The 25,793-nt window shown below is 43.7% G+C and overlaps 1 protein-coding gene across 2 annotated transcripts in view; it reads left to right on the top strand.

Moving 5' to 3' along the window:
* The window catches only part of DOCK1 (dedicator of cytokinesis 1), a 529,562-nt gene that overhangs the window by 487,864 nt on the left and 15,905 nt on the right, over positions 1 to 25,793 (top strand). For both annotated transcript variants that reach the window (XM_040361423.1, XM_040361424.1), the window contains exons 46-49: positions 533 to 616; positions 2,348 to 2,485; positions 13,975 to 14,120; positions 24,590 to 24,788. In XM_040361423.1, the coding sequence (XP_040217357.1) occupies positions 533 to 616; positions 2,348 to 2,485; positions 13,975 to 14,120; positions 24,590 to 24,788 (567 nt within the window). The remainder of the gene's footprint in view (positions 1 to 532; positions 617 to 2,347; positions 2,486 to 13,974; positions 14,121 to 24,589; positions 24,789 to 25,793) is intronic.

Here is a 25,793-nt window from a genome sequence, read left to right as displayed (position 1 = left end):
AGCACTTCTGTGCAAAGTGGAGAATTTTGTGAATGCGTACATTGCATAGCGAGATCGGATTCCCACTTGGAGATGAAGCCAGGGGTGAAATCCATGGTTTGCATTCGATGGTAGAGAGGCAGTGGTGGGTCAGTTCCCACCTGTCGCAAATGCTCTCCAGCTCCATGTGCTGTTAAGATTTGATTTTACAATGGCTTTGCTTTCCTACATTACATGGTCAAAGGCAACCAGGTGAACTTTGAGACTATTAAAAAAAATTCAAACCTTCCCTGCTTTCTGTTAATTATAAACTAATTAGATGGGTCCTTTTTACTAACCTGTGATATTATTTATTATAGGTATTTTAGTCTAGAGGTAGAATAACTAAACAGGTGACACTGCTAACCACTCTGTGTCATGTTTGGGTGGATTAACCCTTTGATGTAGTAAACATTGCTTAATTTATAGACTTCTGTTTGTGTGTGTGTGTGTTATGTTGAAGTACTAAGGAAATTCCATATTTTAATGACCACCTCTATCTCTCTCTCTCTAGGCCTTCTTCAATGAGAAATACATGCAGGAACACCCAGAGGACCTTGAGAAGATTGAAAAAGTAAAGGACCTGATTGCATGGCAGGTAAAATTCCCCAATTGTCACCTTGTGCAAGGGCACACAATACACAGACAAGACACCATTTCTGTGTATCAGACTGATGAGTGTGCCTCATACATTTCAGTGGTATTTATCTGCTCTACAGATGTATTGTCCCATTGCATTGCTTAGCCCGTTTCTGTCCTCTATTTACTTCACTTGTGACAAAGAACATTTTCCTTCTCCTTGCAAGCGTTTCTGATTTAATTGTCAGTTCAGGTGGTGTTTTCTTTCCACCTCGAAAAACCACATCTTTCCTGTAACATGAGGAATATTAAAGTGGTTGCAAAGGTACAATTTTTATAAAAAATTAAAATAATAAACATGTTATACTTACCTACTATGTGCAAATGGTATTGCACAGAGTGGCCCCTAACCTCCTCTTCTGAGGTCCCCTGCTAGCACTGTCTGCTCCTCTTCTCTGAGTGCCTTTGCTATCAGGGCACTCATGTGGGCTCTCTACTAAGCCAGGCTGTATGTACCTATAGACACAGGCAGTGTGGCTTGACAGTAGCAGAAGCCAAGGCTCCCTCTGCGGTCTTTGTGCCTGTGAGCTAGAGGGAGAGAGAGCAGCGCTGGATTGAGATGAGACTCAAGTGAGTATTTGGGAGAGGGGGTGCTGACAGGAGCCGATCATGGATAGCTTTTTTTGTTTTAAGGTGGAAAAAAAGCTCATGCCTTTAGAACCACTTTAAGCCCTGGTTCACACTGGGCTGCGGGAGTGAAGCCGTGTGAGTTCAGCTGAACTCGCACGATTTCACTCCCGCTGGCCGTCCTGATTTCGGCTGCGATTTAAGAGACATCTGTGCAGGTTTCTGCACAGATGTCTATGTAAATCGCGGCCGAAATCACAAAAAGTAGTACAGGAGCTACTTTTTGAAATCGGTGCAGCGCCGCAGATGCGGCGTCGCACCGATTAGGACGGTGTCGTTGCCGACAAATGCCGCCGATTTGAGATGCGATTTCACATGTGAAATCGAAGCAAATCGTGTAAACCTGGGCTAAATCAGATCTGTCATAAAACAGCAAGGTCATTGTGTGTTGGGTAGAATAAAACATCTCTCCTGCAGTTTCGGCATCGCATGACTGGGCAGTACTTTGTCTGATTAGTGAGCTGTTACACATTACCTTGGCCTTTTTTTTTTCAGGTTAGAGTATCCCTTTTACAGAAATGTGTAATAGCGTAATTGTGAGCTCTTGTGTTTCGTACACATGCAGATCCTTTCAGAGAAAAATGTTGGGTAGCTTCTCTAAATTGATTTCTTATTTTTAGGTGCAAGGTTCTTTACTGCTTTCAGACACCTCCAGTGAAACAATTTACCACGTATGATATGACTTTAACGGGCTGAAGTCTCTTCACGTGTGCTACTAGGAGCCTGATATTGGATTTCATCCGCTTGTTTTCTATAGCAGATCCTCCATTAGGATCTATAGGAATACAATGTAATCCAGTTACAACAGTGAGCTGAAAGGCCAAGCTCTCTTGTGGTGGCTGGCTATTCTGGGCATTGGGGGTATGCCAACTGATTTTAGAAGAATGAATAATGTCCCTGCTCCATTCTTCAGAGGAACCTGATTTATTTTTAACCATCCAGCACAATATTTTTATTTCTCTATTTGCATGTTTTAGTTAAATGCATACTCCTGACACCATCTGAAAATTGTCCCTGTCCCTTGCTTTTTAATTATTTGATGGGTATTTTTTTTTGTGTTAAGGTCCCGTTCCTGGCAGAGGGAATACGCATTCACGGAGAAAAGGTCACCGAAGCTTTGCGGCCATTTCACGAGAGGATGGAGGTGTGTTTCAAGCAACTAAAAGAGAAGGTGGAGAAGCAGTATGGAGTTAGGACTCTGGTAGGTATCAGAAGTTTTACAATATGCAGTCACTTCTTTTTAGAACCCTCATTTCTGCTTTTTTGGGGTTGTGAAAGGTACTAAACAAATACTGCAGAGTTATTTACTGCAATATTTAAATCGAGGGGGGGGGCAAGAGCAGCACAGTTGCAACACTAGAAGTGTTTCTCATCCTGAGCTGGGTAGAGAGTCGCATTCTGGTTCCTCTCCACAATACCCATATTGGGGGTAGAAAGCAGACAGTCTCAGCCAAAAAGGTCTGGTCGGAGAGAGTGGGTCCTTCATCCGGAAGTTTTCCAACAAATCTGCCTATGAGGGAGATTGTCAAATATTGATCTTTTGGCATTGCTTCTCAATTGAAAGGTGAACAGGCTTTGTAGCAAGGGCAAAGGACCCTTGTGTAGAATGATGGATTAATTTGGTGGCTTTGTGAGTCCGTAGGCCACACACCCACCCACCCTTGGATACACTCATTAATTTAATCAATAAACACAAAACACCTTCTTATTTTTTGGCAAATATATTGGCCGTTGTACCTTTATTGGTTTTTAATCATATTTAAACAACTTTTATTCAAGAAACTTACCGTTTATCACTTTATCAAAACTTAACCAAATTACTGCCCAGTTATCAGAACTTGGGCAGCCAGTAGACAACCTTATTTAATTGAACCAAACAGTCCCCCCTGGAATCCGGGGTGATCCAACCACATAAAAGGTACACACGACTAGGGGAGGGAGGGAGTACTTTGTCCTGCTGACTTGGTCCGGGGGGGGGGGGGATGAAAAAGCCCCATTGCAGCTGCTCTTTACCCACTTCAGCCACGGACCATTTCGCTGGTCAAAGACCAGGCCACTTTTTCCGATTTGGCACTGCATCGCTTTAACTGACAATTGCGCGGTCGTGCAACGTGGCTCCCAAACAAAATTGACTTCCTTTTTTTCCCACAAATAGAGCTTTCTTTTGGTGGTTATTGATCACCTCTGTGTGCGGTTTTATTTTTTTGCGCTATAAACAAAGATAAATGACAATTTTGAATATATATATATATATATATATATATATATATATATATATATATATATATATATATTTTTATAATAAATATCCCCAAAAAATATATAAAAAAAAATTTTTTCCCCTCAGTTTAGGCCGATACGTATTCTTCTACATATTTTAATTAAAAAAAAATCACAATAAGCGTTTATTGATCGCTTTGCGCAAAAGTTTTATAGCGTCTACAAAATAGGGGATAGTTTTATGGCATTATTTATTTTCTTTTTTACTAGTAATGGCGGCGATCACCGATTTTTTATTGTGACTGCAACTTTATGGCGTACACATCAAACACTTTTGACACTTTTTTTGGGACCATTGTCATTTTTACAGCGATCAGTGCTATAAAAATGCACTGATTACTGTGAAAATGACACTGGCAGTGAAGGGGGGATTAACCACTAGGTGGCGCTGTAGGGGTTAAGTGTTCCCTAAGGAGTGATTCTTACTGTAGGGGGTTGTGGTTTGCTGTGACACGTCACTAATCGATGTTCCCGATGACAGGGAACATGATCAGTGACCGTGTCACTAGGCAGAACAGGAAGATGTTGTGTTTACACTAACATCTCCCTGTTCTATCTCTCCGTGAGACGATCGCGGGTATCCTCGCGCCGATAGAGTCCGCAGGAGCCGCGGTCAGACTCACGGAGAAGGCGACAGGGTCGAGAGCTCGCCGCCAGGGGCATCTTAAAGGGGACATACCTGTATGTGTACCTATACCTGTCCGTGCCATTCTGCCGACATAAATATACAGGTGGCGGTCCTTAAGTGGTTTCCAGCACCTTGTCTGTGATCCTATTGGACCTTCTGCACCTGTAACATAATTTTAGAAAGACTGACACCTTATACAAAACTTAGCTAGCCCTAATTGTTACAGGTGTGCTGGCCACAGTCTCACGCAGGTGGGCCCCAATGTCATGGGTTTGCCACACTTCAATTTATGCTTCCACCCTAATAGAAGTCAAAGGGATTCAGTGATTCTGGTGACCCTGCAGGTCATGATACTTGGATCTCAGGTTCATCTGGTAGAGGATGCTCCTTGAAGATCACTGTGTCAAGAAGACCTATTGTCACAAGGACCCATTTACCACTCTGCTTTGCAGCTGCTGGCTTTAACAAGTTTGACTGTCATTCACATTTGGTTTCATGCTCCCAAGGCCATGTCTTATAAGATTTAATATGTATTTTGCATGGTAGGAGTCCATAGGAGAATGCTCTCATTCTTTTTCCTTTGCCTGTCTCTTGGCTTTTCTTGAGGCAGGGTAGAAAAGCAATTTACCTTAAAGTGGATGTAAACCCTCACATATACCCAGTGAAGTGAACAGCCTCAGATACACAGAGATGAAACCAAAACTCCCTACATACGTTTTACAGGTATATCTGCTGTTTTCATCTTTTATATAGTTTTTAGAAAGTTCAGATTGTGTTCGATTTTCTCTTTCTGTTCAGCACTGCAGCCTGGGCATACAGCCAAGACAGCTGATTGGAGGAAAGGCACACACTCCCTCTCCTCATAGGTACTTCCAGAGCTGTTTGTTGAATCATTCAGCTTTTTACAGCATCCTCCCCAAACACAAAACTCTGTCTGCTTGTGTCAGAGAAGTTATCATCAGGTTGATAACAGAAGAACAGGGCAGGAGAAAGCTATGGGACTTAATGCTTTATAGAGAGATAACAAAACACTGCAGATATATGTGCTCAGCTCAAATTCCATGAATCGGGTTTACATCCAGTTTAAGCTCAATTAAGGGCCTATTGAAATTAAAAGGACAGCGACTGCACAGTTAAACCACAGCGGTTTATGTTCGGCAGCGTTCCATTCAAGCTGCGCTGAGCCAGCAGTTAGGGGGCAGTGTGATTCACCAATGCGATGTACTAACTTTATTTGAAGTGCACAAACGTAACACCTTATTTATGTCACTGTACAGCAGCACGATACGTTGTGCTGCTGTCCAGTGACATGCGATCCTGTCCAGTTCTCTGTGTGTCCTAGTGGTGACCAGCGTTTTATAGTGCAGTAAAATGCCGGTCACTGTATTAGTGTGAATTGGGCATATAGGTAAGGTGTTGGCATTGGCAGTCTTATTTTAGTGTGCTCTGGCATTACTACCACTTTTCTGTGGAGGGCTGATGCCCTTCTGGGTGTAAAGTTCTGCAGGGATCAGATGACTGGACGTATACGGTTTTCATTTAAGATGGTTAGTCTGGTTTGCCCATCATAGTGTGGCACTGCTTTGGGGCATTCCAGTTGTTGACAATCTAAAACTACGGCTGTATATTCCAATTGGTGAAATACATTTTATTTATTTTTTAATACGCAACAAAAAAAAAATTCTCTATTTTAATTGAAAGACACATCACTTGCTCCTCTGACTTTTGTTGCATGTGCATTTAGATATTTAGTTTTATTGCACCAATATGTTTTCTCCAGATTGTGGAGGGTTTTGGCCACCAGCAGGGGTCACGCTTATCCTGTTCTTAGTTTTGCCAATTGTCTCACTTATAAAGGTGACACTACATCTGAATGCAGACTTGTGTCCTCCAGTTAACACAAATGATAGGATTTTAGGGCCAGATTCACAGCCAGCGGGCGCAACGTAACTTTTCTGATTTAAGTTACACCGCCGCAAATTACACAAGTTAGTGCCCGATCCACAAAGCACTTACCTGGAAATTTGCGGCGGTGTATCCTAAATCAGTCCGGCGCAAGGCGGGCCAATTCAAATGGGGCGAGTCCCATTTAAATTAGGCGCGCTCCTGCGCCGGACGTACTGCGCATGCTCCCGACGCTATTTTCCCGACGTGCTTTGCGCGAAGTTACGTTGCGCCGAGTTTTGTGAATCGCGACGGGTAAAAGAGTTGCGGCGGGAAAAATAAAAGATTTGAAAAAAATTCAAAAACGACGCGGGAACGGCGGGTATACTTTTGCATGGTAGAGTACCTTTACACTTTTGTAAAGGTACCCTATCTTTGCGACGGCAAACTAACACTTACGGCGACTTAACGAAGGGAAAAAGCTTTGTGGATCTCCGTAAGTGCTAATTTGCATACCTGACGCTGGATTACGACGATAAATGCCCCCAGCGGCGGCCGCGGTACTGCATCCTAAGATCCGACAGTGTAAGTCCATTACACCTGTCGGATCTTAGGACTAGCTATGCGTAACTGATTCTATGAATCAGCCGCATAGTTAGAAACAGGGATACGCCGTCGTATCTCTTTTGTGAATCTGGCCCTTAAAGTGCAAAAATACCTACTTGCTAGCAGTTTTTGGTGGGGACGTCCGTTCCGCTTTATAATGGAAAGTGGAGCACCAGGAATTCTGATTTGCGAATAGCCAAATATTATACGATTGCTTCCCTGAAATGAAAATGCTTTCTATGATTCTGCTATTTCCCCCCTTCTATCCCCTGAAAGATGTAAATAGGGTGTTGAAATGTGCTGGCACTTTATTTCTTCTAGTTATTAGCACTGATGGAGGAGCTTATTTAGACTGACAAGAGGGCAGGCTGGATGCATTCATAATGAAATTTAAGGTCCAGTAATGGCCCATTAACACCATGCCCGGCTCATCTGTCTTCTCTCGGCATTTATCGAGGTGTTGTTTTATTTTTAGTGATGATACAAGGCAGTATATGCTGAGCCATCTGCAGCCAAGAGCTGTGGCGGCTTCACCTTGCCAAGCTCCAATATTTGGGTTGGTGTCTGCAGTCACAGATGGGAGTTTTAATGAGCACAGCTGATTTTCTCTTGTTAATCGTGACCGCTATACGGATATACCGCTCAGCCAACTGTCCCCGATTTCCTTGCTTTTAAAATGTTGTCCCTGTAATTGTCACGGTTTGTCCTATCGCCTGTCCTCTAATGACAAGTATGATTGTTTTAATAATCTTTTTATGTGATTTAATGTAGTGTTTGTTGAAAGCCAGCGCTTAAAATGCTTATTCCCCATTGTTCTAAGAATGGCTGCATAACATTTGCTGGGTTTGGCATTTGTTCCTAGTAATTATTTCAAAGGGTTGTCAACTAACTGTACTGTTTAAAGGAAACCTTTACTAAGGGCTGTTTTATGTACAGTATAGGGTGTATATATATATATATATATATATGCAATATGTGGTGATCAGATATGTGATGGAGGGGATGACACAGGTAAAAGGGGGTGCTGTGATTGAGGTGGTGCAGAGGGGCGCACTGCAAATGAGGGGGTGAGGTGGCAGTGGAGGGATGTTCTGTAATTTGGGGGTTGAGGGAAGTGCTGCAATGATGATTGGTAGAGGGGAGGTGACAGTGGAGGAACGCACTACAATTGGGGGGGTTGAGATAGCAGTGGAGGAATTTCTAAAATTGGGGGAAATTAGATGGCAGCGGGGGGGGGGGGGTTGTGAGGATGCAATTTCAATAAGGCAGATGTTTTGGCAGTGGACGGATGCACTGCTATTAGGTAGGGGTGAGATGCACTGGTATTGGAGGGGGTGAGGTGGCAGTGGAGGCATGCATTGGGATGGTGGTGGAGTGTGCTTGGGGAAGGAAAGGGGGCTGTGAGAAGATGTGATGGGGGTAGGAATTTGGCGGGGGCCATGGAGGAATGTGCTACTACTGGGGCCTGTGCACAATACTAAAGTAATAGAATATTTGCTACAAAATAATATAAATAATGGTAATAATGAATAGGGCTATGCACAGCTCCCTGTTGTTTAGACATGCTGCACTTCAGTTCTCCACTCCCCAAGCTCCTTGCCAGTCTGTGGACGCAGGAGGATAAGATTTCTCAGTAATAATGCAGCCATCTCCACCTTGGCCTGCCTTTAGGGTGACCACATTTCCAAACTACAATTCAGGGACACCCCCCCCCCCTTCCAAAAAAATCAGCTTGTGCTGTAACGAATCACAGCACAGTGATTGGATACAAGAGGCGGGATTTATGATTCTCCAATCACAAATAGGGGGCAGTGATTGTGCTCCTCCAGGCATTCCCGGCCAGGACAAGTACTGTCAGTGAGTGAAGCGGTGATGTGGCGGCCTTTTTTTGGGGGCCATCAGATTGGCCCTGGGGGGTGGCTGTGTCAATTTCATTCCGGGACACTGTATTGTCCTGGAATGAAGGTGCCCGGGACAGCGGGACTGTCCCGGGCAATCCGGGACACGTGGTCACCCTATCTGAGAGGTTCCTGCTAGGGCGGCTGAGAACATTTGGGGATTGATGTAGAGAAGATGGGGATGTGTGCTTGGTAGGAATATGGAGATTTTTCACAGCAGAAAAGGAAGGAGAAGTCAGAATTCCCCACTTGCAAAATGGAAATCATAATTTGACTATATTAAGGATGGGAGAATGTCAAAGTTGTAACCATGAAACACACTCTTTTAGGGTGACCATACTCGTCCATTGCCTTTAAAAGGAGCAGGGGTGTTGTCACACTCTGGTTATAAGATTGCAAGCTGTCATGTTGATACACAATAGTCTGTAGGCCAGGACATTTATCAGCTATCACCCTGCACCTACTGAAAGGGGGGACCCAAGAAGGGTTGCCACACATTGGGGGGGGGGGGTCAGGCACTGCCCAGGGGCCCTGGGTGCATGTGGGGCCCCTGCACTTCCCTGTCAACGCAGCTTTGTAAAAAGTTGATCGGGTCAGCACAGAGCTCACCGGTGTGGGGGAAGCTGTCTGTAACACTTTCGTGTCACTATGTCACCCTAACCTGGCTCTAAATCACCTTGAAGGGGTTGTAAAGGTAAAAAAAAAAAAATCCCTAAATCGCTTTCTTTACCTTGGTGCAATCCTCCACTTAACCCAATCTTTAAATTTTGCTTTTAAATGTTCTTATTTCTTCTGAGAAATCCTCACTTCCTGTTCTTCTGTCTGTAACTACACACAGTAATGCAAGGCCGTCTCCCTGGTGTGGAGAAAGCCTCTTGAGGGGGGCGAGCAGGATGCCCACTAACACACAGCTCCTTTCTCTATCTGCAAAGTAGAGTGTCCTGACTCTCCTGCTCGCCCCCTTCCCCCTCAAGAGGCTTTCTCCACACCAGGGAGAAAGCCTTGCATTACTGTGTGGAGTTACAGACAGAAGAACAGGAAGTGAGGAATTCTCAGAAAAAATAAGGACATTTAAAAGCAAAATGGAAGGATGAGGTAAGTGAAGGAGGATTGCACTAAGGTAAAGGAAGCTATTTAGGGATTTATTTTTTTACCTTTACAACCCCTTTTAAGATGGCTCTAGATCACCTTAACATGGCTTTATGCCACCCTAACTTGCCATTATGGCTTTTAATACTTTTCATACCTAATCTGATTCCTAAATGGGCACAGGGTAACCGCCTGTGTTTTTACATGTTTTCCGTCACATCTACTTTAATCCACATCCTACGTTCTCACTGCCCCGTAGTTCTTTTTGAAAATGACATTCTGTGGGGATTTCTGCAGCCACCAATTAGGCTTTGAAGTGTTGAATCTGGATGTTATCCTAACCTAGTCTCATTTTAAACATTGATAGAACACCAGCATCTTACCTACACATGTCTGATGTTATCTTAATAATGTTTTTCTAATCCCGGCTTCACAAAGGCCTGCCAGGATGATGGAGTGTTACTTCTGCTTGCGGCTCGCGCTGTATCAATTAATCAGGAGTTGACAGTATGAAATCATACACAGTTCAGCAGCTGAATAGATCTCATTTTGTATCATAGCGTCACAAAACACACGACTTGTTGAGATCATATTCTGAAACAGGTTATTGTATTGTATTTTCCTTCTTGTTAGCTGCTGGTCGTATTTAAACTTTTGACATTACCATATGTAAAATATCTTGTGAATAACACCCCAACACAAGTGGTGATTTCACAACCCTAGAAACATTTGTAATGGAAGTGTGTGATATCACTTGAGTGAAATTACATTGCAAAATTAAAGCACAAATTCAGCCAGTATTATTTTTTTATAGAGTGTCGGATTAGAACACTTGGTCAGTTTTTACTGCTATCCCGGATTCCAGTAGGGGAGATTTCCCATTGCTTGGTGAGATCTGTTTTCTCAGACAGGGAGTGAGAAAAGTTTGCAACAGAGACACAAGCGTCAAAAAAAAGCTGACTGGGTACTAACTATCCCTTCTCTACTGAATGAAAACAAAGCATCTTATATTTACCTTTCTATGCACCGATCAGTTATAACATTAAGTCAACACCATTATCTCATTACATTGGAATCCAAAAGTGGGTGGGATATTTTGGGCTGAAAGTGAACATGTTATCCATGAGCTTGATGGGTTAAAAGTAGAAAAAAATAGCAATACAGTTTGTGGTTTATGGAGATGTATAGCCACAGACCAGTCGGGGTGCCCAAGCTGACCCTTGTCCACAGCCAAAAGCACCGACAATGGACATGTGATCATCAGAATCGGACCGCGGAGCAATGGAAGAAGGTGGCCTGGTCTGGTGTAAAAGAAAACGTGTATCATCATGTGGATGGGAGTGTGTGTTACCTGGGGAAGAGATGACACCAGGGTGCAGTAAGTGAACCATCAGAGGCAGTATGGTGTTTTGGGCAATGTTTTGATGGTAAACATGGGGGTCCTGCCATTCATCATGTGACTGTTACTTGACACATACCATACATTGTTGCTGACCAAGAACACCCCTTCATGGAAACAGGTATTCCCTGATGGCAGTGGCCTCTTTCAACAGGATAATGGGCCCTGCCACACTGCAAAAATGGTTCAAGAATGGTTTGAGGAACACAACCACAAGTTTGAGGCGTTGACTTTTCCTTAAAATTCTCCAAATCTTGGTCCAATTGAGCATCTGTGGGATGTGCTGGTCTGATTCATGGAGCCCCTGCCTCGCAACTTGTGGCTTATGACGGTTTGGTACCAGATACTACTAAAGCATAACTTCAGAGGTCTAGTGGCGTCCATACTTCGACAGGCCAGGGCTGTTTGGGCGGCAAAATGGGAATCTACTTGGTATTAGGTGGGTGGTCATAATGTTATGACTGATCAATGTATATAATTGCAGCCCGTTTCTGCAATTCACTATTGGACCTTCAATTTGTAAGGTGACCAACAGTGATGCATAAGAGGTAGGTGTCAGAATTTCAATGATGGAGCACCCCAAGTTTCTCCCAAGGTGCTCAGTAGATTGATAAAGGAACACAAGTCCACATAGTTTGCAATTAGATATGTTTTACTTTATAGCTTAAAGGAAAAGTTCACTTTAAAAATAAATGCACATTTTTTTTGTGCAGGAAAAAAAATGTGCATTTATTATTATTTTTTTTTGAGCCTGGAAAGCATTGCACCAGCAATCAGGCGATCGTGGTGCACGTCTCCTACAGACTGTTAGTGTAAGCTGTCTGGTTGTACATCGTACGCACATACCAATTTACACTGACCGTAAGAATCCATGAACTACCACAGTGCTCAACAGCGCCGTGATGGTTCATAGAGGACTACAAGCCAACAGGATGTTGGTACTTGTAGTTCATTTATTCACAGAAATAAGTAAATGAATGATGCGGCTGTGTGGGCGGAGCTCTGCACGGCCACGCTTTTTTTTTTTTTTTAGAAAAGAAAGTGGCCACTGGTACAGAGAACTTCTCCCTGTACTGCTGCCACACAAAGGTAGACGATTATGAGCTGCTGTAGTAGTGGAAACAAGTTGCATGTTCCACCTAAAACCGAATGGATTATGTAACATGTTCCCCAAGGTTAACTCATCCTTAAACTCCAGGCAAAAACCTAACTGGGGCATTAGCTAGGTACCAAGAATGACCCTCTAATGATGTATGTCCCACAGATAGCTGCTGCTGCTTCCTTATGAAAACTGTTGCTCGCAAGAGGAGATTGTGACATTTATATGCCCCTTGTCCAATCACAAAATGCCTTATATTCTTAACCACTTGAGACCCGCGCTATTGACAAAAGACGTCAACAGCGCGGTTCTCAGGTGCCAAGTGGACGTCATTTGAAATGCATTACCCGCGCACGCCACTGGGGGGCGCGCAGCGGGTAACCACTGTGCCGCCGCATCGCTGGGGACCCGATGCGTGTACCTGGCTGCCGCGATGTCCGCCGGGTACACGCGATCGTCGGTGACACAGCCGGTAACAGCAGGGACGTGGAGCTCTGTGTGTAAACACAGAGCTCCACGTGCTGTTAGAGGAGAGGAGACCGATCTGTGTCCCTGGTACATAGGGACACAGCATCGGTCACCTCCCCCAGTCACCCCCTCCCCCCACACAGTTAGAACACACCCAGGATACACATTTAACCCCTTCCTCACCCCCTAGTGTTAACCCCTTCCCTGCCAGTCACATTTATACAGTAATTTGTGCATTTTTATAGCACTAATCGCTGTATAAATGTGAATGGTCCCAAATTTGTGTCGAAAGTGTCCGATACGTCCGCCGCAATATTGCAGTCCCAATAAAAATTGCAGATCGCCGCCATTACTAGTAAAAAAAAAATAATAAAAAAAAATCATAATTCTGTTCCCCATTTTGTAGGCGCTATAACTTTTGCGCAAACCAGTCACTTATTGCGATTTTTTTTTTTTTTTTACAAAAATACGTCTCAAAATACGTATCGGCCTTAACTGAGAAAAAAACATTTTTTTTTTTTTAAATGGGAGATTTATTATAGCAACAAGTAAAAAAATATATATATTTTTTTTAAATTGTCGCTCTTTTTTTGTTTATAGCGCAAAAAATAAAAACCGCAGAGGTGATCAAATACCACCAAAATAAAGCTCTATTTGTGGGGAAAAAAGGACGTCAATTTTGTTTGGGAGCCACGTCGCACGACCGTGCAAATGTCAGTTAAAGCGACGCAGTGCCGGAAGCTGAAATTTCGCCTGGGAACGAAGGGGGTTTATGTGCCCAGTAAGCAAGTGGTTAAAGTAGTATTGAGACCTCAGAGTCTCCCAGTAAATGTGTTTAAACCTCTCATCCTAGCTCTTGCAGTTTACAGCTTTCAAAGCTGTTGGCTCGTGCACTCAGTGCTGCTTCCCTGAACGTCTGGTCTTTACAGGAAAGAGTTAATAGTGGACAGTGCAGTCTGGAGCTGTCTGTTAGCTTTGAGGAGGGAGGAACAAGGGAGTCACTTGCCATCCTCGGCTATGGCAATTTATGCACACAGTGTAGGAAGACAGGACTCTAGTCCATGTATACAAGGGTGTCTACAAGAGAAAGGAGCCACCCTGACACAAGAACCCCCTGGGGCAGCACTCATGGCACCAACCTAAACTGGAAAACAGGCCAGGAGAAAAAGATAAAGAAACTGCATACTCCGTAAATGATTAAAGCAGCTGATGAAAGTGATTAAAAAACCTGAGTGTTTAATATCACTTTAATAGGAGCCATGTTATCGGTAGACGTGCACTTTGATTCAATTAGGGAAACGCAGATTGGCTCATTAATTTGTCTTGTTTTTTTTTTCAGTTATGCAGCAATGATGAGAGAAGGGGGAATAGACCCAGATCTATGGTTAGATCTTTTACTATGCCATCATCATCCAGACCTCTATCGGTTGTGTCCGTCTCCTCTGTGTCATCGGACTCTACGCCTTCAAGACCAGGTTCTGATGGGTATGTAGCCTTATACTGTTGGCTTATTTTACAGTTGAAGTAATATAGGGGGAGATTTACTAAGACTGATGCACACAGAATATGGTGCAGCTGTGCATAATAACAAATCAGCTTCTAAGTTGTCATGTCAAAGCTTAATTGAACAAGATAGAAGCTGATTGGTTACTATGCACCACCTCAATAGATTCTGAGTGCTCCAGTTTTTGTAAATCCTCCCAATGGTGTAATTTTCATTTATTATTGAAGCACAAAAAATTACTTTCTCTTACCGTCCATGGACGGACACAGCTCCTTAAATCTTGTCAAGTGGGTTATGTTCCCTGTTTACAGGAGAGGACTAGGCAGAAACACGTTGGATAATTAAATACATGTTACATTAACAGAGTTGAACAGCCCCGCCCAGGGGGCGGTCCCTCCAGACATAACCCTCCTCACTGCATAATGCAGCCCCAATTTCGTTCTGCCTAGCAAGGAGAAGGACATATGGCTCCCTTTGGGCCCAGCGCCCTGAGGAGAAATTTAATTTAACTTTTTTCTTGAATCTTCTTTCAACTGTCGGCTGAGAGACAGGCTGGATAATATAGATCCTTGTAGTCTACTCAGTCCGACCAGCAAGCGTGGGCACACCTTTGCAAAGAGGCTGGGTCTGCCACGCCATACCCCTTGACTCCTGGGGTAGCCAGTGAGCTTTGCTCCGAGGTCCACATATGACTGGGCTGTGATGTTGTCTCACTCACAGTGCACCGGGCAGACAGCTACCTCCATTGTGGTTGTAGTTCTGTCAGGAATGCGTCAGCGAGTCCTCGCTCGGACGGGTAAGTACAGTCCATCCCGCTTTGGTGGGTTGGTACGGCTGGGGTTCGGGGATCCTCTTCTCCTCCCTTCCCTGCTCCTTTTTCCTTTGCTGCATTGCTAACATTGCCGCTGTTAGGGGGAGGGGGGCCTTCTTGAGGGGACTGTTATCTGGCCTGTGTTTTTTCTTTTTTTGTATGGGGCTTTCCTGTGAGGGGTTTTTCACTGTTAAAAAGCCCTAGGAGGCTTTTCCTGTTTAAACGCGGCATTTTGTCGCCATTTGGCTGGCGCCATTTTTTTGGGAGGTTTTTCAATTACATTGAAAACTCCCATTGGCAGCCATTTTGTTGTAGCCGCACTATGGCACAGCTTACATTGCGGTCGGCCATTTTCCTGTGGCCGCGTTCTGAACGCTTGGAGGCCATCTTGAAGTAGTCCTGACCCCTAGTGCTGTATACGGCGCACACAGGTCCCTGCAGATGCCGCACAGTTACCTCACAGTTCTTTTCCTCTCACGCTGTGTGCTGAGAGCGGACTGCAGCGCTGGGCAGTCTCCTCCTGAGGTGAGTCCCCTGGGCACCCCTGGTCAGCGCAGCTAGTGGGTGATATGCCCTGTATAGGGCTCTAGGAGCTTCTGTTTATTTGTAAGGACAGGTGTGCATATTATACATACACACCATGTAAATATTATTAATATTTGGAGTCAGTATCTGGGTCCTTCCCCAACATGCTGGTGGTGGCAGCAGGTGTTAGCACCTTGGATTCCCACAGAGGTTTTATTGTTAGTCCTGGACACGTTTGTGCCAGGGTGGGGATGGACTGCGGACGGGGGGAAAAGAGTGCCCCCTTCCCCCGTTATCCTCTGGGGAATGCTCTGTTATGGAGCCATGGACCAGGTACCTGGGTAAAAAAAAAAAAAACAAGATAAGGCATTTATGGGTGCGCTTCTCACTGCTGCAAGGGACTCTCTTAAGCTGGATAGTGCAGCTGGGTTTCCGCCGAGGGCTCGGTCTTTTTCGGATCACACAAATCAGACCGCTCTGTGTAGGTTTTTTCCTTCTGTGCCCTTCTTTGATAATTTCTAATAGGCGGAATGAGAAAAGCCGCTGAGGGCTTTTGTAGTCCCTCACCGCCAGGCGGTTAAGTGCCCCTTTGAGGAGAGCCTTTTCAAAAGGTGGGCTTCTTCTCTGGTGGTGGACCCTCCGGGTGTCATGTATAGGTGACCACTATCCCTATTGCGGGAACTCCCTTGTCACGGCACTTTCGACCAGGGCAATTGGTGCTTGCTGTTTTTTTTTCCGACATCATGCATCGGTCTCACAGGTGTGCGAGGCGACGACTTGCTCGGCCTTCACACTTTTTCCAGAATTTACATGGTTGCTGTGAGTGCATTTTCTGATGCTTTTTTCGGCCGCTAGTTTTTGCAGGCGGCTGTTTAAAGTTGCACCTCCTCCTTTGAGGAGCTCTGCTTGTTTTGGGGTGAAGTTAAAATTGATCTTACTGATATATTTCCCACCCCTCATTTTTGACACTGCTTGGGGACGTCCCACTTGTCAAGATTTAAGGAGCTGTGTCCGTCCATGGACGACAAGAGAAAAAAATGATTTTTTGTACTCGCCGTAAAATGAGTCCATGGACGGACACAGCACCCACCCCTCCCTTTTAGATTTGTACTGCTTGTTTATTTTACGAACTGAGGCTGCATGCTGCAGTGAGGAGGGTTATGTCTGGAGGGACCGCCCCCTGTTCAACTATATGTTTCTGCCTAGTCCTCTCCTGTAAACAGGGAACATAACCCACTTGTCAAGATTTAAGGATTCTGTGTCCGTCCATGGACTCGGAGAAAAGGATTTGACCGTGAGTACAAAAAATCCTATTTTTTTTTTAAGAACTGTTCTGTGTTTTTTGTTTTAAATTATAATTGTAGACGAATACCTATAAACACTATTTTGCATCCCAACAGATCACATAATTGTATATAATTTTGGTAAAACAATAACCTTTTCTGTAAAAAATGTATGTACTGTTTAAAAGCTTCCCCACTTCTAACACTGAGAAAAACAGTATGTAGAAGAATTCAGAGAGCAAGAAGCATAGTGCCCCCCCCCCCCCCCCCCCCCCCGTTAACATGTTGTATATAGTGAATCTTAGGTAGGAAAGAAAAAAAAAAACAGTACATCGGGTGATTCAATACTTAAAGCGGGGGTTCACCCTATCGACAGGAAAAAAAATAAATTTTTTTCTTTTACCTTTAAATCAGGCACTGTAGCGCGAGCTACAGTATGCCTGTCCCGAATTTTTTCCCCCCATACTCACCTTGAAGTGGTCCATCGTAGATACCGGGGAATGGGCGTGCCTCTGGAGACGGAGGATGATTGACGGCCGGCTCTGGCGCGTCACGCTTCTCCGGAAATAGCCGAAATAGGCTTGGTCTTCACGACGCGTGCGCATAGCCTGTGCGCACGCGCCGTGAAGAGCCGAGACCTACTCCGGCTGTCTTCGGGGAGAGTGACGTGCCAGGGCCGGCCGTCAATCATCCTCCCTCTCCATAGGCACGCCCATTCCCCGCGGGAGCCGAAATCTACGATGGACGACTACGAGGTGAGTACGGGGTTAAAAAAATCGGGACAGGCATACTGTAGCTCGCGCTACAATGCCTGTCTCGATGGTAACATCAAGTACGAGAGGGTGAACTACCGCTTTAACCATGATGCATTACATTGAAATCATGTATTTTGTGATCTTCTAAGCTGAGAAGCTGTTGACTTCTACTTCGTTTAACTTGAGTGGTTGTATAAAAGGAAACGACCTTCAGGAAATATATGACATCCTCAGGAGTCAGTGTAACCTGGAGGTAATAATGTCACATTGTCCTTACATGCTGGATGTTCACAATTGTAATTCTGCACAGATGAATAAATGCTCCTTCTAGTGGTCACCTGTGTATGAGAACATGTGATAGCATCCTTGGTGAAGGACTGTGGGGATAAGCACAGGGTATTGCTTTTAGTCAGGTCAGAACAGAACTATAAATTTGCACTGTGAAGTTTTCAGTTCACTATGTTTAAAGCATAATGCAGACTGCATATGTAATGTGCAAATAAGATGTCAGAATTGGGCCCAATTAGCCATCTTCCCTCCCCGGTGTCGTGTGACTCGTTAGTATTACAAGGTCTCGGGTGTGAATGGGGAGCAGGTGTGTTAAATTTGGTGTTATCGCTCTCACTCTCTTACTGGTCACTGGAAGTTCTACATGGTTCCTCATGGCAAATAAAACTCTGAGGATCTGAGAAAAATAATTGTTGCTCTACATAAAGATGGCCTAGGCGATAGGAAGATTGCCTAGACTCTGAAACTGAGTTATTTTGAGGGGGCAGCACATTTACACTGTTATATACGCTGTACACTCACTACTTTACATTGTAGCAAAGTGTCATTTCTTCAGTGTTGTCACATGAAGAGAATAAAATATTTACAAAAATGTGAGGAGTGTACTCACTTTTGGGAGATACTGTATGTATGTGTGTGTGTGTTTGTGTGTGTGTGTGTATATATATATATATATATATATATATATATATATATATATATATATATATATATATATATATATATATATATATATATATATATATATATATATATATATATATATATATACTCATTTAGGTGTTTTAAATTGACATACTTGGTGAGCAAATTTTGTTTCCATGATGAAAACAACCTACAAACAACCTTTTCATACCCAGCCATGCTTGTTTTCAGTTATTTTCACAGCACAATCACCATCTGATCCCTCACTTTATTGCTTACATCCTCTGGGATTGCTAGAAAGCATATGGTTTCAATACATATTAAGCCGTTCTGTTTTGTTTATTCTCCTTTAAGTATGGTACGCTGATGGTCCAGCTGACATACAGCATACATATGGCCAGTGACTTGCTGCCAAGTCCTTGCTGATGCTCTGCATTCTGGAATCAGACACTTACAATACCCTAATCATGGAATGTGTTCATCCTCCATGCACACAGACCGCATACAATACTGAATCTGTTGGAGTGTTTTTTTAAAGGACATCTTTAACAAAACGGCTAAATATGGAGTTGGAACACACGCATATATATTTATATATATATATATATATATATATATATATATATATATATATATATATATATATATATATATATAATGCACTATCCTGAGGAGGATAAGGCCACTTAGGCACAAAGCTCTTGGTTCTGCAGTCTTTGTGCCACAGCTCTGGCTCCATCCTGGTGATGGCCACCCTGGGTCTTCTCTCCTTTTAACACCATAGAAACATTACTTGACACAATCTGCCAATAAGGCAGGCAGTCCTACTGTGAGCCTGATTTCAACTTTCATGTGGTAGGTGCCAACTTACTATGAAAGACAGATTTGGGTAATTTTACTAGGAATAAATAATGAAAGGGTTTTGAAAGAACTAGAATTGAATGAACAGCTAATTTTTTCTTACGTTTTTTTCTCAGGTTATTTGCCCTGTATTAAAAAAAAGTAATTCAGCTGCTGTATAAATACTGTAGTTGCTGACTTTTACTAAGCCTGTGTTCACATTTGTGCGGTGCAGGACACTGCATGTGATACGGATAGGAATCACATTGCATTCCTATTCAAATCACATGCGATTTGAGCTTATTCATTTCATATGGGCTCAATTCGCACCACACCATATTAAAAAGGTGCAGGCATCTTCATTTTTTTTCCCCCACCCATGTAATCCGATTCTTGCAATGACACTGCATTTTGTGGTATCATTATTTTAACATCGACACCGGTGGCAGATCGCATGAGTGCAGTGCGATTTCAATACAGACGCGTAACCCTGGGGGCTAAAAGGACACAGTGAACCGCCCAGAAGTGGGAACAGGTATAAAGGGGACTTCCCCTTTAGGGTGAAGTTGCACTTTAAATAAGGTGACCAGATTTTTTTAATGAAATCCGGGGACATATTTTTCTTTACTAGTAATGGCTACAATCAGCGACTCTCTGCCCGTCGCCGCCCGCCTCACAGCCTCTCAAGTCTTACTCTCCGGGCCCCGGCTACTACTGAATGGGGAGCGGAGGAAGATCACTCCGCCAGGGAAGGCAAGGAGATAAACAGGCAGGCGGCTGGCCAGGATTTGAGCCAAGGCAGAAGAACATGCGAGTGGAGCTCAATGGGCATGCACCCGAAACTGAAGAAATATTTCCTCCACTCCGATCAACACATGATCATCAGAAAGGGGCACAGATAATGGGAAAAATACAACCCCCCCCCCTATGCTAATGGGCATGGCGGAGCGGGGGTGTATAATTCCATTTTTTTTATTTTAATTCTCAACTGATTGTCTTTGAAATTGCCCCTGCCCCCTATTAAATCCAATCTGGGGACAAAACCAGGGACAGACTTGGTCCGGGGACAGTGTCCTCAATCAGGGGACTGTCCCCTGAACCTGGGGATGTCTGGTCACCTTAACTTTAAAGTACATTTAGTTGTTTCCTATGTGCCTTGCATATATTCACCTCTTATCATCTACTGCCCCCACCTTTTCATCAGAGGGCAGGGACTCTTGCTCCATAACCTCCCTGTTCTATTCAAAGTAAGATCGCCCGTAGCAACCTGATGGTGTAGTGTTTACTAGTATGTGTGTGTTTGTATGTGAAATTGGGACCTTGAATTGTAAGCTCTTTGAGGGCAGGGACTGATGTAGAAGTACAGTATGTAAAGAGTTTTTGGTGCTAAAATATGTAATACAGTGTATGTATGTATGTGTGTGTATATGTGTATATATATATATATATATATATATATATATATATATATATATATATATACACATCGTGTATATAAAGACCTGTAATAAACCATAAATAAAATACGTTCTTATGACAGGGAGGAACAGACATATTGCTTGGTCCATGGACAGTGATGGACACGAGGAATAGCCCCACCCCTGAGGGACTTCTGTTCTTTATCCAAACTTTTTTTCTGTGTTGTGCCTTTTCGGCAGATTTTTACATTGTTGTAATTCTCTAATTACCAAGCAAACAGAAAAAAATGATTTTAGAGCAGCTTGAAAAGGATTGCTCTTTCTTTGACTGCAATGTCTTTTGAAGACTCACAGATGCTTATTGACATTTGAGGAGGTCAAATATTTGCTCCATTTGTTTGCAGCTCTGCAAGCACAATCACACACCGAGCTCTGACCCAGCAGCCATCATGCACTTGATTTAAGTTAAAAGGCAGATTTTTTCCCTACCCCTTTGCATATCTCAAATGTTTAGTTTGCCTCTCAGAATTCCTAATATTGGACTTTGTCTGCTTGGCAACTCTCCCAGTTCTCATCAATTTCAGTGAACTCAGCAGAAGAGGTTTCAGAATTGACAATGGCGTCTTACCAAATGGCTTCAAAATGCTTGTGTTTTCTACGCGTACAACCCTGGCTGTATCCCTTCCATCACTTCAAATGAGCCAAAAGAGGCTCCTTTATTTTAAAATAAACGCCTTGCGGAACGCAGAGCGATTATGTAGCGGCATGATGGTAGAGTAACTGTAAATCAGCCACGGCTCCTTTGTTTGGTAACGGTGAAAGCTCTAAGGAGTCGTGTTCCCATCACCTTCATTAGGAATAGTGTACAACACCGCAGGCTCATTAGAGCATTTTAAATAAAGGTGTGTTTAAAGTTAAAATTACAAACATGTTCAGTTTTAGGGCCTGTTCACATCTGCATGTGTCTGCATTCTAATGCAGGTTTCTGTACTGCTGTCAAAAATGAGTTGTCTATGCACTGAGTTTGTATTCCAGTGTAAAATAAATGCAGCCCTGGCCAAAGGTTTTGAGAATGACAGAAAAATGTAGGGCCAGATTCAGGTACATTTTCGGCGTTTTAACGTATCCCATTTACGTTACACCACCGCAAGTTTTAAGCGCAAGTGCTTGATTCACAAAAATTCGCCTGTAAACTTGCGGCAGTGTAGCGTAAATGCGTCCGCCTAATTCAAATGGGGCGTGTATCATTTAAATTAGGCGCGTTCCCGCGCCGAACGTACTGCGCATGCTCCGTTTTGAAATTTCCAGCCGTGCTTTGCGCGAAATGACATCGCACCGACGTAATCTTTTGAACGGCGACTTGCGTTACGTCCATTCCTATTCACGGACAACTTGCGCAAATTTTTTTTTAAAATTCGACGCGGGAACGACGGCCATACTTTAACATGGGCAGTCTAAATATAAGCCACGAAATAGCAGCTGTAACTATACGCCGGGAAAAGCCGACTAGCGACGACGTAAGAGAATGTGACGAACGCGCGTACCTTCGTGGATCGCCGTAAACGGCTAATTGGCATACCCGACGTGGGAAACGACGCGAACTCCACCCAGCGGGCGCCGAAGTATTACACCTACGATCCGAAGCCGTACGCCTGTCGGATCGCAGCCAAAAGCCGCCGTATCTTGGTTTGAGGATTCAAACTAAAGATACGACGCGGCAAATTTAAAAATACGCCGGAGTATCAGATTCGCCGGCGTATTTCTACTGTGAATCTGGCCCGTAATTTTCACAAAGTCTGCTGCTTCAGCGTTTTCAGATCCTTTTGTCAGATGTTACTATACTGACATATTACAAGCACTTCATAATTGTCAAAGGCTTTTCTTGACAATTGTATTAAGTTTATGTGAAGAATCAATATTTGCAGTGTTGACCAGTTGTGGCCCCTCCAATAGGGGCACAGGGGTGCCGCCCCCCTAATCCATGCACCAGACGCATGGATTTCAATGTGGTTTTATTTTTTTAAGCACTTGATTAGAGCCGGAGGCTCTAATTTGGCTTCAAAAAAGGGTTGAAGCCCTGAGCCTACCCAGTTGTGTGACATTAACAAATTAATATTCGCTAATGTCTTCCTGCTTCTGCTCCTGGCCAATCAGGAAGCGGGTCCTGAGACCCGAGTCAGACTGTCTCCAAGTCAGAGCACAATCTTATCCGGTTCATTCAAGTCGGATGGAAGTAGGACCGACGTCACAGGGAAAAGTAGGATGACAGTTGTACAACAGTAGTGTTGTACCAGTGTGAACCCGGCCTTATCCTAAGACAGGGATACCCAACCAGTGGCCAGCGGAACCCTATGATGTGGCCCGCGACCTCCTGCTCTGGGATGGAATAGAATACTGTTAATAATGGTCAGTTTATTACTAAATTTGCAGTATATATCTGTTCTGCTGTGGTTACTGGGCTGCTTTCAAACTGGCCCGCAGAGACAGAGCAGTGCACCTGCGGGTTGCCTGCACTGAGCCATACATTTCTGTTATTACTTGCGAGTTTGGTGAGCTGTGCCAGACCGTCAGCATGCATGCACTCTGAAAATCTCCTAAACGGTGCAAGTTTCGGAGATGATCACAGTACCTACAGGTAAGCTTTATTATAGGCTCACCTGTAGGTATAAGTGGTAAAACAGAGTTTACTACCATTTTAACACCACGTTTTGCATTTTACGGATCGGACCCAAAATTTAGACCATGGTGTATGTTACCTTGCAGAGTACATCTGCTCTGTAATTTAAAAGAGCCCTTTAGTACCTTTTTTTTATTAGTTACACCTGTTTGTTAAAGCCCCACTCCAGGATAAAATCATCCCCTACCTCCCAAGTCTCTAATTATTTGCTATTCAAACTATTTGCTATTCTAAAAAAGAAGTTGCCCTACCTAAAGCTGAGTACATGCAATTCAAATATCGGCTGTTCAGCAGGAACCGGCTGACATTTGGACAGTGTGTACAACTGTCTGTCCAATTGGTCTCATGACCAGCTTCTGTTGAAAAGTCTTTCTGGAAAGCCTGCATCCAACCAGCAGTTGATCAGCTGATTTAGGATGAGCTCTGGCGTGTTCGCATAGAACACATGCAGAGCCCGCCAGGAAGTTTGCACAGCGCTGCGCTAATCACAGCCAGGGAGACATTTCCCGATCTCTGCAGCCGAGCATCGGGACAATGTCTCCCTGGCTGTGATTAGCGCAGCGCCATGCAGACTTCCTGGCGGGCTCTGCACGTGTTCTATGCGAACACGCCAGAGCTCATCCTTAATCAGCAGTTCTCCTGTCAAAGGCACCAACATTTAATTCAAGGAAGATTTTTGGCCCTGCCCCTGAATGATTGTTGGCCACGTAACATTAAAATCTTTGGTATAAAAGGAACAAATCCGTGGATTGTGTATGTTGTGCTGAGGGTGTTGGGATGTAAACTCCATTTACACAAGGACTGATGTAATTCAGTGTTCTCTGCTAAGAGCTGCAGAGTATGTCGCCATATATAAATGGATGTAATACATAAATGAAATAAAAGCCGAGCAAAAACTCTTCGTGTAATTGACATTGTAGGCTGAGCTGTAATGTTTGGTCATTACTTGGCTCCGTATCTGCAACTAAGCCCGCACGCTTGCTGTGCTGCCGCCGATAGCTTTTCCTATTGTGATAGTTAAGATAAGTGTGCATACATAAGTGTATTGGCTCGGTGTGTGAAGTTACATAAATGTATGAAAAGATAAAGCACAGCTCACCATCTCCAAAGCAAACATGACACCATCGAGATTAACGCAGCCCAGAATCCTCCGGCCGTGTAAACTGAATTCCGCATCTAATTGATTCTTTCCAACATTCTATTTGCAGTTTTGTGCTTGAACCTCTCCTGCCAAAGAAGATGCATTCTCGCTCCCAAGATAAATTGGACAGAGATGATCTTGATAAGGATAAAAAAGAGAAAAAGAAGGAGAAGAGGAACAGCAAGCATCAGGAGATATTTGATAAAGAGTTTAAAGCAACTGACATTCCACCCCAGCAGTCTGAGGCCGTTATACTTTCAGAGACCGTAAGTCACATTACAGCACGTTCTCTTTGTTATGGAGCAGTTTCTTCACAACTATGTATTGGTTAGCACTAAAGCTTGTCATCCACAACCCAAAATCTGCTAAATCTGCCAAAATCTGAGCTGTAGCTGGACCTCTCAGCACTACCATGCTCAGCAAAAGTCCATTTAAAATAATCTGAGAGAGGTGGAAAATTGTCCGCTGATCAGTGACTGCATCGGATATAATCGCTGTTCAGGTAGTCTATGGTGCTTCTGAATACAGTAGTTGGCAATGCAGATTCTTTCTTCCACACTGGTTGGCATGGATGGATCGGTTGATTTATATTATTTAGCCTGAATTAGAAAAAAATTAAGAAGGTATGGTTAGCTTTTTTTGTGCCACTCAAAGTACAGGTGAAAGCGTATACCTGTATCCCAGAGCAGGATTATTCTGATATCAATCTAGAAGGCTAGTTAGTGTTAAAAGGAAAGGATCACCGCTATTCCCAACCACCCCAGGTGAAAAGGATACGGAACGGTCTCAGCCTATGTGTCTCCACCACACACCTTGATGCATTTTGCCCCGCCCACCGGGGTTTCGTCATAGGGCTGTATACCTAAGCCGCCCGCCCTAGTGGGCGAGGCAAAATGCATCGGTGTGATGTGGTGGAGACACATAGACTGAGATTGTTCCTTATCATTTATTCACCTGGGTTGGTCTGGAGTAGTGTTGAGCCGTTCCCTTTTACAGGTATGGTTAGCCTAATGGTACTGGACAAGGAGGTGTGTGTGTAAGGATTTTATAACAACATTTGATGTTTTAAACATCCCCTGACTCGATGTGTAAGCCTTTTTAGAAGACTTGGATTTGTCAACAGTGATATTCTGGGAATATTAAAGAGAAACTTTACCCATAACAACTTGATATAAAATGTTCTTTAGCAAGGAACATACATTCTGCATTAATAATTCTGCCAAAATGAGCGTGTGCTGTAAATTGCCTCCAGCATTGTTCCTTCTTGCCAG

The sequence above is a fragment of the Rana temporaria genome, chromosome 8 (genome assembly GCF_905171775.1).
Source record: "Rana temporaria chromosome 8, aRanTem1.1, whole genome shotgun sequence".
NCBI classification, from domain to species: Eukaryota; Metazoa; Chordata; class Amphibia; order Anura; family Ranidae; genus Rana; species Rana temporaria.
Note: the sequence above shows the minus strand (reverse complement) of the source record. Positions and strands in the feature narration are given on the sequence as shown.